This window comes from Panthera pardus, unplaced genomic scaffold, assembly GCF_024362965.1.
Source record: "Panthera pardus isolate Hobbes unplaced genomic scaffold, ASM2436296v1 HiC_scaffold_10, whole genome shotgun sequence".
NCBI classification, from domain to species: Eukaryota; Metazoa; Chordata; class Mammalia; order Carnivora; family Felidae; genus Panthera; species Panthera pardus.
Genome location: NW_026526655.1, coordinates 44,830,219 through 44,846,076, shown reverse-complemented (window position 1 = coordinate 44,846,076; position 15,858 = coordinate 44,830,219). Strand labels below are relative to the sequence as shown.

General features: G+C 36.8%; 2 protein-coding genes across 15 annotated transcripts in view; one reads left to right on the top strand and one right to left on the bottom strand.

The window, feature by feature from the left end:
- LOC109274472 (ORM1-like protein 1) overlaps nt 1–15,445 on the bottom strand; it is a 51,714-nt gene extending 36,269 nt beyond the window's left edge. For 7 of the 8 annotated variants that reach the window (XM_019462094.2, XM_053907009.1, XM_053907013.1 and 4 more), the window contains exons 1-3: nt 15,318–15,445; nt 12,912–13,092; nt 7,875–8,026 (exon numbers count right to left, since the gene is read on the bottom strand). In XM_019462094.2, the coding sequence (XP_019317639.2) occupies nt 7,875–8,026; nt 12,912–13,085 (326 nt within the window). In that variant the 5' untranslated portion in view covers nt 13,086–13,092; nt 15,318–15,445. Of the gene's footprint in view, nt 1–2,722; nt 4,315–7,874; nt 8,027–12,911; nt 13,093–15,317 lie in introns of those variants that run through there. The other variant, XM_019462101.2, reaches the window with a different exon arrangement.
- A 72-nt stretch (nt 15,446–15,517) lies between these two features.
- PMS1 (PMS1 homolog 1, mismatch repair system component) overlaps nt 15,518–15,858 on the top strand; it is a 95,350-nt gene continuing 95,009 nt past the window's right edge. For 6 of the 7 annotated variants that reach the window (XM_019462016.2, XM_019461998.2, XM_019462032.2 and 3 more), the window contains exon 1: nt 15,518–15,651. The gene's annotated coding sequence lies outside the window, so the exon portion shown is untranslated. The remainder of the gene's footprint in view (nt 15,652–15,858) is intronic. The other variant, XM_019461990.2, reaches the window with a different exon arrangement.

Genomic DNA, 15,858 nt, shown 5'->3' with positions numbered 1-15,858 from the left:
GTCCGTGGGTTCGAGCCCTGCGTCGGGCTCTGTGCTGACAGCTCAGAGCCTGGAGCCTGTTTCAGATTCTGTGTCTCCCTCTTTCCCTGACCCTCCCCTGTTCATGCTCTCTCTCTCAAAAATAAATAAATGTTAAAAAAAAATTAAAAAAAAAAAAAAAGGGCAGGGGGAGGAAGAGAATCCAGAATACGGAAAGAGGTACTGTTGTAGTGACACCACATCTTATCACCTCCTGTAGTTGGCTCTAGTGCCATATAATAATGAACTGCAACTCAGAACAGCATTACCAGGATAGCAGGAGAAATTTGAAACCGTATCAGTTGGAAAATGGTGAAGGCTCTAGTAATGTTTATTCAGTGCTTCTGATAACAGTTTAAAAGTTAAACAATTGGGGGTGCCTGGGTGGCGCAGTCGGTTAAGCGTCCGACTTCAGCCAGGTCACGATCTCGCGGTCCGTGAGTTCGAGCCCCGCGTCAGGCTGTGGGCTGATGGCTCGGAGCCTGGAGCCTGTTTCCGATTCTGTGTCTCCCTCTCTCTCTGCCCCTCCCCCGTTCATGCTCTGTCTCTCTCTGTCCCAAAAATAATAAAAAAAAACAAAAAAAACAAAAAAAACAAAAAAAACGTTGAAAAAAGTTAAACAATTGAAGCCTTATGTAGAATAAGGATAGATTTTGGCTCAATTTAAAACAAGTTATAAATTCCATTACAAAAATGCAGCCTTGTAAGTTTAAATCCTCTTTTATTAGCATTAATGCAGAAATGAATGGTGGTGTGGCAGTTAATGAAAACTCAAGGTATGGTAAGGGGTTGAAATTATATAGCCTCCTAGGTCTTTTCCAACTCTTAGCATCATGTAACTCCACAAGTGTAATTCATGCAAACATTAGTTAAGGAGATATTATGCCCTTTAGGATCCTTATAGTTTAATAGACCATAGTGCCATAAACCTAAGAAATACAGTCCTATGCTTAAGAAAAAAAGAGGGGAGGGAAGGTGGGGCAGGTCAAAAAGACACAGAAGCCAACCTGGAAATTATCATTGCAAACTCTGACTTCCAAAGGCCAAATATGGAGGACAATTTAAACAACAAATTAATAATGATGATAATGGATTGTAAACCAAAGAATAAGATATCTGTAGGTCCAAAATTATATAAGTAATTGAATAAATAAATGGAGAAGGGAAAAATCTTCCTTACAGAATCCAATAAATAAATGTAGGGGAAATGAGGTAAATCGAAAATCACCATGGAACTCCACAGTAATAGATGTTGCAGGAAACATTCATCAATGAACGCTGAAATTAGTGGTACTTCTGAGCTCATGCATATTTAGAAACTGCCACCGTTTCCTGACTTGAAATTAGGAGCAATTACAGCATTAGCAGTTAGTTTTGTTCCAAATAACAAGTCATTATGGAATTTTTTTTAAAAAGTTTGTTTTTTATATTAAACTGTTTAAACTTGTGAAATTGGGAAGTTTGCATATTTAACACAACCATTCACCTAGTGTTAAGACCAAAAAAGCATATCCCAAATTTGACCACTACTCACCACTTCATCAGCCATTCCCCTAGTCTGAGCTACCTGTTGTATGTAGTAGTTTGCCAACTATTCCTCCTGCTTCCTATTCCTTTACACTCTATTCTCAACATTAGCCAGTAACCTTTAAAATAAAATCAGATCCCTTTAATCTCTAATATAAAACCATCCAATGCCCTTGTCAAGCTTAGAAAAAATTTGCTTATAACCTTGGTCAATACAGCCCTATATGATCTGACCCACACCTACTTCTCTGACCTCATTTGTTAGCATTCTCATCCTCCTTGTTTATCACTCCTTGCTAGTCCCAGTGGCTGTCTTGTTTTTCCTTAAAAACACACCCTTATTCCTGCCCCAGAGCTTTTAATATTATCATTACCTACACTGGGAAGCCTCTTTCCCCAGATGTTTGTACTGCTTGCTCCTTTAGGTCAGTAAGCTCTGTGTCTAAATATCACCTTACGAACATTAGGGAAGACCTTTCTGAGGTAGACTCCCCTGCCTTTCACCTGCTTAATTTTTTTCCCATGGCATTTATCACTACATGAAATGATATGTATTTTTGACTCATTTATTATGTTCTCCAATTTGAATATAAGCTTATTAAGGGAAAAGATTTTAATAAGCTTATATTCAAATTGGAGAACATATAATAAATGAGTCAAAAATAATGTCTTGCTTGCAAACTGTATCCACAATACCTAAAACAATACCCACAACAGAGTGGGCCCTCTGAATAAATATTTTTAAAACATTATAGGATGAAGAGTGGGGGAAGCAGAAGGCCTGCATTAACAGAAGATTTCTATCTCTGAAGTCTGTGCAAAAAGTAAGCCTTTTGAGGTAAACTTTAAAATGAAGAAAAAGAGGAGCACCTAGGTGGCTCAGTTGGTTAAACACCCAACTTTGGCTCATGATCTCACGGTTCACGAGTTTGAGCCCCGTGTCGGGCTCTGTGCTGACACCTCAGAGTCTGGAGCCTGCTTCAGCTTTTGTGTCTCCCTCTCTCTCTCTCTCCTGCTCACACTCTGTCTCTTTTTCTCAAAAATAAATAAACATGAAAAAAAATTAAAATGAAGAAAAACAAAGCAACATTTTTAACTACCTTAATGAAATTCAGTTGCTTAAACACAACTTGAAAAATGTGACATTGCTGACTGAATTTGGAGATTTACAATAATCTTACACCAAAGAAAAGTTTTATTCAAGTATAGATTACTAACTAAAAAATACATGGGTAAAAGACAAACATACAAACGCATATCATACAATGGAGTTCTAAACTCAATACTTTTGAAATACAAAACAATGATCATTACCCCCATAAGTCAGTTTATTGAAACAAATTGATTTTTCAGTTGGTCTATAACTCGTCACTCAGTTTTGTTTACAAACGTTACTGGATATTTCAGTCTCATCCCATATCAGAACTTTGGTTTTGACATGTTTACTTCTCAAAGTAGTATGCAGTTATTTTTTGCAACTAATTAATATCAATTATAGGAAGCTTCTCTAAGTCACAAGAATTCAATATGGTTGCTGTTTTGGAAAGAGTTACCACTTTGGGTTATCTACACCAAGACCCATGAACTGAAAGGCCAAACATTAATGAGCAAAATATGGGGAGTGAGAGCAGGGGGACTAAGGAAAGATGTTTTCTTTTGCTGTAGACCTGCTAAAGAAGACTCCATTATTTACTATGGTACTACTGCTAGAGAAGCAGTTTCTGCCAGACCACAGGTTGGCTATATAGTTGTCCACTTTATGTTTCCTTTTCTAAATAACAGCAGACTTTAACAATTAGATTGATCAACCAAATAAGCAGAGACCTCTAAATTACCATATACTCTAACTGTGTGAAATAAATTATTTTCTTAATTGGTTTAGCAGCCTTGTGTCTGGAAAGGCAACAAAACCCATTCTGTTCCAAAATTAGAAGGTTGATTCAGAGGCTGTTTGTAAGATGCCTAGCTATCTTCTGTCACCAGTCATGAAGGTGGACCTTCATGAACTCATTAACTAATAAATGTAACTCATTAATTAATAAATGTAAAAATGACCTCAATCTATCAACACAATGTTGAGCCAGCAAAAGCAAAAAAAGTACAATCATAAGGTAAGGATTGGATTGTATAAAACAAGAGAGAAATATCCTCCTCTACAACACAAGAGGAACATGTATGGTAATAAAAACAATCTATAATAAACTTGTAAAGAGATGATTCTGGTTTACAGGTTAAGTCTGCTTAAACTGACCATGACTGAATGATTGGAAATTTTCTTCTCCTAACATAATGCCCATTCATTATAAGCTAAGCTGGTCTTGTTTTCTTATAAATCTCTCATTTCTTTGAATTCATCTACTAATCCTTCAGTGTACAGCCATTTAACTTATAAGCTGGGCCTGCCCAGCCTGCCTATAACACCTCTCTTCAGAAAGATACCAGATGCATTAAACAGAGGCATCTTCTAGTAAATACCTGCACTTCAAAACAGCATGTGAAGAACCAGCAACTGGCCCTTCAATGTAAATACTTCTCATTTCACAATATCACGGAAACAGTGCAGTTTACTAACCACTCCTTCCTTACAGAAAATTCAGTAGCTGTAAAAATTTTCTGTTCCATTTCAAAACATTTCAATACTTATTAATTCCAAAGATCCGAACACCATGTAGCTGTGGCATTTTGGGAATTAGTACACTCAGGAGAGAAGCTGTGTTTAGGATGAAGTGAGTTGGATCATACTTCGTATAGAAACTTGCCAGAAAATATCTGTAGAAATAAAAGTTAAAATATATATAACATCTAAAAATGAAATTACTTAGAATTTATTAAAAAATTTAAAGGTAAAAAAAGCCACTGAAACATAAATACCTAAAAACAGGATCACTTTTGAGCACTAAAACAGGAGGCACCAGATGGGGGTCTAAATTCATTCGGGATTTAAAATTTTATTTAATGGAGGCATATATGCACATTTTGCATTTCTGCAATCATGTGAAATGCATTTAAAAGAATGTGTTTGCTACTTAGCATCCTTTAAAGAAGGGTTTAACTCTTCTTTAAACTAGGGTTCGTATACTCTGAAATTTCAGGTACAGTTTTGTATTTATGTGTATGTTTCTGAAGAGAAGATCCAGACCCAAAGCATCTATCAGAGTCTCAAAGGGTTTGTGACCCACCAAAAGGTTAAAAACTACTGCTATAAAGTTGTGAAAAATGGGGTGTTAGTAGATTAATACAATGCAGTATCTTTGAAAGAAAACAAGTACTTGGTTGCCTTTTTTTGATGTTTATTGTAGCCAAACAGGTTGATAACCAGTTTAACTGGAAATCTGGAAAACACTGTTGTAACATTCCAGCTGTTTTGCTGTAACTGACCATATGTACACATTCAAAGACATCCAATATCTAAGAATTTGTTTTAACAAGCCTAAGCTACCTTTAGGACCATAAAGCATCAAGTCAGAATGTCTAGTTTTACCCAAGTGCACATCAGAATGCAGACACATCATTTGGACACTGAGAATATCCTAATATAGACAGGATTTAAGAATAAAACATTGGGGCATCTGGGTGGCTCAGTCAGTTAAGCGTCCGACTTCAGCTCAGGTCATGATCCCGCGGTCCGTGAGTTCGAGCCCCACATCGGGCTCTGTGCTGACAGCTCAGTGCCTGGAGCCTGCTTCAGATTCTGTGTTTCCATCTCTCTCTGCCCCTCCCCCTTCATGCTCTTTCTCTCTCAAAAATAAACATTAAAATAATAATAATAAAAAATTAAAAAGAATAAAACATCATACTTTACTTGATCACGACTAAGAAGTTAGTCTATGTATGGGTGTTTGTCTAATTGGTACTTTTAGAGTACACAGTAAAGTATTCTAATAGCCTTTCCTCTAAGTATGGTCATTAATTTCTAGTAAGAGGAGATAAATTATCTTGTGTAATATGGTTAGAAAAGAATAGCTATTTTGAAGTATAACTAAAAACATCACACAGAGCTGTATACATCATTTTCAGAGCCACCTATATTGAGAAATTCTATAATCTTCCACCTATTTCACAAACTATAATCAGAAAATTCTTCAAGAATAAACCATATTCTTCAATCTTTAGTTTAAACCCTTTCTTCCAGCTTTCGTATATTTGAAGACTGTGTTTATACTTCCTACCACTTGCATTTAGTAAGCTCATTTGATTTCCTATAATCAATATGGGTTAACCCATAACTAGACGTGTTGGAAATAAGTATTTTTGGAATGGCTCCTCCTCATCATACTGTAGCATATATTGTATGCATCATACTGTCCCCTTTGTCGTTTAATAGAAACTAATTTTATGTGTAAATTATATGAAAATTACAGGTTCTTACAAAAACCTAGACAACCCTCTGAGGGGATGCTAAACCGAGGTGGGAGTCATGTAATAGCATTTATATGCCGAAGTATATACTGGAAAGAGACGTGTATTAGGCACTAGAAGTTTAGGATTTCATCTGGGCTCTTGACTCCAACCAGTTGCAAGATCTGGAACAAGGTAATGCATTTGAGTCTGTTCCTTTATCCAAAAATTTGGGATAACACTGCATATCCTACCTACCTGACAAATGATCAAATAAGAAAACGTGAAAGCACTCTGAAAAGTATCAGTGCTATATAGATGGCTTTAGTGTTGTTTCTTCAGTTATATAAGGAATTTAATCACAGAATATTTGAAATCATACCTGTGGGTCAAAAATATATTTTTAGAAATATGGATGTTGTACACAGGTACATCTTAGTTGACAATTTTGTGATAGCTGTTATTGAAAATTCAGTATACATGTCAGGCTTTTTACATTAATTATAATGCAATCCTCAACATTTTACAGATGAGGAAATGAGGCTTCAAAGAAATGGCCAAAAGTCACAAAGCTAGAAAGCAGTCCAAATTTAGGGCTATTATTCCTGTTACTGTGTTTATCTTTGTTAGATCATACAAATCATTTCTCTTTTGACATTAATTTTATATAGGGCTCAAACAAAAATTTAAAAAATTTCCTCAAAGTCCTAACAACATAAAAAAAAAAAAAAAACTACCACTTTATGATCAATTTATTCTTTTCATTTAAAAATGCCTTCCTTTTCCTGAAATCTACCTTCCCTAAGTCTCAGTTTAAGGAATCATAATTTAGTCTCCAAGGAGTCTTTCCACTTACTCCAGACTGCACTGATTCTAAATCATGGATATGTTATTATATATGAGCTATATGGTATACAGTGTTTGCTTAAAGTAGATGTAAAACATCCATTATATGCATGCAACAATACTGAGTGTGGAATTCAAAGCAATCTACACATTTATAAATTCTTTGCAGAAATAAAACATTTATAATAACAGAAATAATGCAAACTGGCATAAATAAGGGATGTGTAATAACTACTAAAGGAGTTCAAAACAGGCATTATTTCTTAAGGTTGGGTGCTAAGGAGAAGACTGCATGAGAAGGCAGAATTTAAATACTGAAAGAAGAGTAAGATAAATTAAGAACGGAGAAGGTATTTCAGGTAGGAGAAATGATTTGAACAAAGGCATAGAAATAGGACTATGCACGAAGCATTAAAAAAAAAATGCTGCTTAGAAGAGCTTGACCAGGTGGGAGTTGGGTGGGGGTAAAATATTCACATAAAGGAAAAATAAGGTAGGAACCATTTTGTGGAGGGCCCTGAATGTCAGGCAATAGGAGGAAATTTAAGGTTAAATGCTTTACAGACAGATATTATCTCATTTATTTCTTAAGGCATCCAATTGAATTATGTAGTATTGGCTAGAATTTTATCCATAAGCAAACCAAGTAGGTGGTGCGATAAACAGGATTCAACCCAGGTCTGTCCTATGATGAAAGCCTAACTTCTTTTATCTATAAACTATACAGCAATCTCTCCCAAGGAGCTTGAACATCCAAACTGGGGGAGGTGGGTGGTCAATGAAATTCATCTGAAATCACCCAAATCCTTGGTTAGGGTGATTAATCTAATAGTGGAATATAAAATAAGATTATGCATTTAGCTTTCTTGTAAGCAACTTAAGGATACGAACTACAACATATTTGATCTGTGTATCCTAGGTCTAAACATACTGATGAGCACATTATTGTTGTTGTCTCCATGTATTACTGACTGACGTAAAAACAGTTTATCACCAGCTTGTTAAATTTTGCCTGTATTTTATGCTCTGAGTTAGCTATTTATTGGTAGAGGTTTCAACAAATATTCTAACTGAAATTCAACCTAATAAAAGGACAGCTTCCTCTTATCCAATCTTCTTCATACCTAAAAATTTCCATCACTTACAGAATTATTGGAGAAATTGTGAAAAACTTCCGTGAAGATGTAAACTGTACTCCATAGTCCAGCTGTTCCCAATGAGTTAGGAGCCGTGCTTTACCCTGGTCAGGAGTTTCAAAAGGTGTTCCTTTTACTGCATGCAAAAATACATACATCCCCTGAAAAACAAGCAATATCAAACATAAAATTAGTACTTGTCAGTAAGCATTAAGATAGTTCCATACTGCTTATGGCAGCATGGGTGATTTAACTTAACAGTTCAAGTTTTAAGCTTTCATACTATTTGTGAAAGACCAGTTTCTTCATAGTAAAATAAAACTTTCAGGGGCATATAAAAAATCTTTGGTGAAAACCAGTAAAAGGTCAACCAAAAAAGTAACCTGTTTTCATCTCCTATTAAATTGAAATGCACACACACAAAAAATGAGGATAGCTTTACATCATTACATTTAGATTTTCTAATTCCCTTCTTATTAGGAAATAGGATTATCTTATCCTTGATGTATAGAAATGTTCAGTGTCACATTAGTAAATCTGATGATACTTCTAAAATGACAAAAACATACAAATTGGTAAATAATAATAAACAAAATTTCTGTATCAGGGGAAAATGGGTTTGATAATACTTAATATTAGGACTGTGTTTGTCTCAATGGTTTTCTTCTAAAGCGAGAAAGATGGTTATGTAGTAAGAATAATTTTCAACTCAATTTGCTTTTAAAATCACCACTGTGCCCCAATGGAGTTTCTTTTGTAGTTGTGTTTTTTGTTTTTGTTCTGTTTTCTTTTTTAAAGTAAAAAGTCTTACTAAAAGCCATTCTGTTCAGGGATATGTTTGAACATCTAATTTTGTGATTAGGTAAAAACCAATATATACTAGATTTGGTTTCCTTGAGATTATGATATCCATTCAGATCACTAGTGGTACTACATTGCAGGATCACTGTCTGAGGCACCAGTAACAGAATATTCCTGCCTAAATATTATCATGAAACAGTTTTTCCCACTAGAAGTCATAACGAGGTATCATTTTTTTCTATTTCAACTTTCAATAAATGTATGGGAAGAAAAGAAAAACTTGTGATTTGAAATTTTATATTATTAACTAGGTTAAGACAGCCCTCCTTCTCAAAGCTTAGCCTACTTACTAGTTATTCCACTAGGCAATTACAAAGTTGTTTGGCTGCAATAACACCTAAACTATATAGAAACACTCATGTTCAAATGGATTAACTCAACAAATTTATCAAGTGGCTTATGTGTATAGGACACAGGACATGTATGCATTTTATGAAATTGAGTAAAACATGTCCACAGTCTTGAAAAAAACTCAATTTTCTAAGAGACAATGAGAAAAAAAAAAAGATATGCATAAGCAGTTAGAATGTAGATCAGAAATTGCTATCACAGGTACAATCAGAGTATTTAGCAAATACAAGAGGGAAAGGTTCCTTGTTGCTGAGGCAAAAGCTGTGATGCTACCTTGTCAGCTACCTCATTCTTGAAGGTTCAGCTCAAATGACAATCCTTAATGAGGCCCTCCTCGTTAGTAGCCTATGTGCTTGTATAGAATTTTATTGAAAATACTTTATTTATAGCACAACATATTGTTGGAATTGTTTACATGTTTATTTTTCCATTAGCCTGAATACCTCAGGAACAAGGGCTGGTATATAGCAAGTATTAGACATTAAGCCAAGATGAAGGTAAGCTAAGGGATATTTATTCTGTAAGCACAAAGAAACCATATTCACATGGGCTTTACGGGAGACAATAAAACAGAAATTACACGCTTTTACATTCTGAAGAGTATGTGACCCAAAAGGCAAAGACTGTGTTTTTTCTAACCAGGGACAACAACCAGGTCTACTTTCCCATTTAAAAGCATTCAGAATATATTTCACATTTTTAATTGGTTTAAAGTGGGCTATCTTCAAAAGAAACTTAAATCTGGAGTCATGTAATTGCTTACATCTATGGCTGGTACTTAGGTCTTTAGTGTGGTGAACTAATAAGTCAGAAGTTTGCCTCCCTACGTGTTGTCAATTACCATGTGGCCATATATTGTGTTTTAATATCAGTTAGCCAATTGAAAACATAGGGCGGGGGAGGGGGTGACTTCTAAAGTACATTTAATACATGTCTCATTGGAGAAGAGAAAATTACATGACAATACAGACTAATTAATTCAGCAAACATTTACATAAGTCTTTAGAGATATGGAAAATAAAAAGATAAATTCCTAATTATAAAACTATGATAAATAAAGGATAAAAGAATGTAGGATGGGAGTTTTGTAGTTTTCTGGAGGTGATATTTGAGTAGTTTTCCTGCACCAAGAATCAGCCTGGCAGAGGGGGATGGAGGAAGGGGTATTAAAATAGTGGAAAAAGAGCCTAAGCCAAAGCAAAAAAAGGTGAAAGCAAGATCATTTTCATTATTGTTAGAGAAAAATTCCTGTTTGGAGATGGGCTGATATAAGATTGAGTCCTTTTCTTGCCTCTATACTATTCAACTGGTCTTATATGCCACATAATAAACTTGTTATTTTATTATGAATGTAATGGGGAATCATAAAAGGACTTAAGAGCATGACTTAAGCATATATGCATTTTAAAAATAACTGTGCCAACTTGGAATGGAGGAGAGTAGAATAGAAGAACATCAAGGAGACCATTTGATCTACTGGAGTAATCCACCTGAGAAAAAAGTAAGGGTATAAATTACAGTAATATCTGTGGGGACCAAGTTGAGAGACAGTAAAGCAGAACAGACAGGTCTTTGACTATATGGATATGGAAGATAAAGGAAAAGCAGTTAACCTAAAACTAGAGTGACCATATATCCTAGTTGGCACGGATGGTCCTGATTTATACCTATTTTCTTGGATTAGTTATTACTAGAGTTCCCTTTTACTCTCAAAACAGACTCAGTTTCGATAATACATTATATGAATCACTTTACCTTTGAAGCTATCTGGCTTGACTTATTGGGCATACAGTGGTGCCTTTAGATTAGATAAGGAATAAAGCCAGAGGAACGGGTCATGAGTGGTAAGAGATCAGGAATGAGTTCAATTTATATTTGTTTGTTCTAGGGTAGAAACCGAAAATATGGATAGATGAAATACCCTAGGCACAATACATAGAATAAAAAGAGATGAAAAAACGAACCTTGGAGACAGCAATATTTAGGAGACAAAAATAGAAGACTGTACAAGAAACAAAAAAGGAAAAATCAGAAGTATCTAGGAAAAAGTGATCCCATGGAAGCCAAAGGAAAGGAATTCTAGTAAAAGATATAATTCTTGTCAAATATTTCAGAGAAGTTGCTACTTAAAATTAGTGTTCGCCCTATCAAAGTCCATTGCATAAAATGTACTAAATGGACATTCACTTATTTTTACCACATTATCCTGTCCTCCTCCAGTCAAATTCAAATACTCTTCAGAAGACAGGGAATAAAGAAATACATAGTTAATCTGGATTCAATTAAAAATTTGAATTAATTGTATTTCTCCCCTTTCATTCTGCTTTCATAGGCTGTTAAAGATAAGAAAAGTCACTATCAGTTGTTCTTTTTTTAAACAGATAATTTCCAGGGCTGCGTCATATGGTCAATAGAGTCAACTGAATCTCTGATACTTTGTAGAGCTATCCTATAGTACAGAAGACCCACAGTCAACATGAAGAAGCTAAGGCACTATAAGATCCTCAATAACGTATGATTAAGCTCAAAATTTCTATACTGAACCAGGAAAGTATATTTAAACAATTTAGAAAAGTTTCTAACAAGGATTGAAACCGAAGATGTTTATTAGACTCCAGTTAATCAAAAACCATAACTTCTTCTGAAGCATTCTCTTTAATACTATAGTAGCCTGAATTACAGTATCTTGGAAGTGTTGCTAAAATGGCCTATTTTCTAGATCCTATGAAACCAAAAGGAGAAAAAAAGGCTTAGAGAAAGGGCCAATGTTTAAATATAAAGAATTAATAGATAACCCTATCTATCCCATATTAGATATGGATATCTTCAAAATTATCATATATGCTAAAAATTACTGAACTGTACACTTTTAAGTCAGCAAATTTTATGTTACATACATTAAAAATTATACCTCAATAAAACTTTTAAACTAAGTGGTGTTTTTCTTTTTTTTAATTTTGTGGTAGAAAAACAAAAATTTTTTTAATGTTTATTTATTTTTGAGAAACAGAGAGACAGTGCGAGGACATGTATGCATTTTATGAAATTGAGTAAAACATGTCCACAGTCTTGAAAAAAACTCAATTTTCTAAGAGACAATGAGAAAAAAAAAAAGATATGCATAAGCAGTTAGAATGTAGATCAGAAATTGCTATCACAGGTACAATCAGAGTATTTAGCAAATACAAGAGGGAAAGGTTCCTTGTTGCTGAGGCAAAAGCTGTGATGCTACCTTGTCAGCTACCTCATTCTTGAAGGTTCAGCTCAAATGACAATCCTTAATGAGGCCCTCCTCGTTAGTAGCCTATGTGCTTGTATAGAATTTTATTGAAAATACTTTATTTATAGCACAACATATTGTTGGAATTGTTTACATGTTTATTTTTCCATTAGAGAGAGAGAGAGGGAGACAAAGAATCTGAAGCAGGCTCCAGGTTCTGAGCTGTCAGCACTGGGCCCAATGTGGGGCGCAAACCCACAAACTGTGAGAGCATGACCTGAGCTGAAATCGGAAGCTCAACCGACTGGGCCACCCAGGCGCCCCATGTTTTTCTTTTCTTTAACATAAAGATTTAAGCTTTTAGCAAATTGTTTTTAAATACACATAACATAAAATATATCATCTTAATCATTTTTAAGTGTACAGTTCAGTGGCATTAAGTACATTCACACTGTTATGCAACTATCACCACCATCTATCTCTAGAACTCTTTTCATCTTGCAAAACTGAAACTGTACTCATTAAACAGCAACTCCCCATTTCTTTCTCCCTCAGCCCCCGGTAAGCACTAAAGCATAGGCTTTTAACCGCTTTATATAAGGTGAAATTCTTACCAGATTATGTATCACATTTGTCAAGGTCCAAGCAACAGGAACACTGAAGAAGGGAATACTAAGTAGAACAATATGAAGCAAGCCAACTCCCAAGGCATATGTCAGCCACATACCCCGGCTGTTCATTACACGGGTATTTGGATTCACCTCACTGTGGGCAACTCCAACATTCATGTTTGCTCTGCAGGAAAGCAATGAAATGAATCAACACTGACAGAACTGGAAACTTAAATACTCTACTCTCACATGACAAAATAAGTGTGTTACTAGGATCATTTTCCTCTGGTTGTTCTGAAATAAAATAAACACGCTCACCAAAACATGCTATTTGCAGATCTGCTAATAAAAGCAGTAAATAATTTTTAAATCTGACTTCATGATAAGACTAACAACTTATTTTTACAGTTCTTATTGATAAAATAAGCAATTAAAATCCCTTTCCTAAAGCTTGTCTTCTAGCATGCTGGTTTTACTAAATGAAGTAACGGACAGGAAAACTCAACTGAAAGAAAACCTACATTTTCTTATGAGACCAAAGTGAAAGCTCAGGAGCTAAACATACCAACAGAAAAGACCAATATAAAAAAAAAAGGACCAAATCTGCAGCATTATTTATAACAGCCAAAATATGGAACCAACCCAAGTGTCTATCCACAGATGAATATATAGAGAAGATGTGATGTATGTATATAATAGAATATTACTCAGCCATAAAAGAGAATGAAATCTTGTCATTTGCAACAACATTGATGAACCTAGACAATATACTGCTAAGTGAAATAAGTCAGAGAATGACAAATACCATATGGTTTCACTTATATGTGGAATTTAAGAAACAAAACACACACACACACACACACACACACACACACACAACCAAAAAAAAGACATATAAACACAGAGAACAAACTGGTGGTGGTTGCCAGAGAGGAGGTTTGTGGGGAGATGGATGAAATAAATAGAGGGGATTAAAAGTACACTTATTTTGATGATCACTGAGAAATGTACAGAATTGTTAAATCATTATATTGTACACTGAAACTAAATAGAAAACTGTATGTTAATTACACACTTGAATTAAAGATGACAAAAAAACAAGTAAAGTAGATGCAGCTAGTCTATTATGAGTAGCCAGACTCTTACATATAATGTAATGTTGTTTCCAAAAAGAGTGGTCAGGTTCAATTCACTTCTTTTTAAATACTGAACCTGGGAGGAACATAATGTGGTGAAAAATTTATATGGTCAAGGGATAAAGCTTGTTTCTGTCCCCTGGTACAGTAAGGTTACAACAGTGATTCTTTCCTCCTTTAACTTGTCAACTCTCCTTAAATTTTAGTGTTTTTTTTCTTTCGTTTTCTAAGTTTTTCCCTTTATTGCATTCAAGTGGAACACCAAAGGAGAAATGGATTACTGGTTCCCAGTTAATTTAATGCTGGCATTTGCTTGGTTCTAAGAATCCCTTGAACAAAGTATAACTGTCTTGAAGAACACCTATCATCCCAGTAAAAACCAACCAGTGAGACTGAAAGGGGGACATGGTGAAAGTATATTTGGAACAGCTGATTTAGAAATAAATGAACCCTTTCCGTAACAGAGTTGGCACTGAGAGAGGAATTTCCCATAACTGCATGCAACAAGTGTTGCCAGAGTAAAATGCCTCATTCTCTTTCCAAAAATCTATGGAAAACGCACGCATCAAGGTTTATGGTGATGAAAGTTGGTTGCACTAAAGAAGCTAAAGTCTCAAATTTACGTGTGTAAATACTTCTTCTAACCTAAACACATCTACTTTGCATCGCACATTATTTTCATGAGCTATAGGTTATATTTAAAAGATACCACAACTCAAGATACTTTTCCATTTTTCTACAGGATGGAGGGGGAAAAAATAAAGCTCGAAAAAGGCTTAAAATTTATATCTAGCCTGGAAGGCAAAGCTGGTGTGGTACGGACCCTACCCCGGTTCACAAAATCTTTGCAAGAAGGCAGCCGCGCCACTTCAGGACAAACAAAGACTTCCGACATTGTCTGCCTACGCGAGTGTCCTGAGGGCTGCGACCCGCTAGGACCCTCTTGGGGACTTCATCGCCAGCCAGACAACCACGGGCAGCTTTCCCCGAATGCTGGAGCGCCTGGCCAGTGAAAGCTCAGCAAAAGCCGCTGCTGCTACCCCCGCAGGGCCTCCTCCACCCTCCCCGTCCTTCTCAGAGCTACACATCCCGCCAGTACCACGGCAAGACGACGAGAATGTGGGGGCAAGCCTCGGTGGCCACTAGACCCGCACGGCCAGACTGGGAGCCCCGGACGCAACCGTAGTTCACTCTCTCCCCTCAAGCCTACCCTGGCCGGCTAGCAGCTCCCTACCTAGCAGCACATCCCCTACAGCCGTTCTTGACCACTCACCCGCCGCCCTACTCCTGGCGGCCAGCTGGGAGCAGAACTAGCTCCGCGGCGACGGCGTCTCTCCCAAGCCGAATGCCAATGATCAACCCCAGCGCAGCGCAGCGCAGCTTGCGGAAGCTTTCAGAGCCGAACGCGCCGTCAGGGGATTGGCCGCGGACAGCGCCAATCCCACGTTCCTCAGGAAGGGCGGGACTAAGTGCTGCGCGCCTAGGGCCCACCCCGCCGTGCACGCTGGGGGCGAGTCCGAGATCCTTGAGGCTGGGCCCTTGAACCTTGCGGGGCGCTGTCAGGTCCGACGGTGGATGGTAATTACCTGCCTCCCGCGAGCAAGAAGGTAGTGTTGTGTGACTAACGGGCATTCATTCTTATCTTCTCGTAGTCTCGGGAGTCCCTTCTCCTCAACTTGTCCCGGTCGGCGTGCAAGCGCCACTGGCCGCCGTGTGCCCTCCTCCCCTCCACCAACAGAGGGGCGGGAAGCGGCCGAAGCCAGGCTCTTGGGCGCGCACGCGTGGAGGGCGGTCTTTGAGCAGGTCTGGGCTAG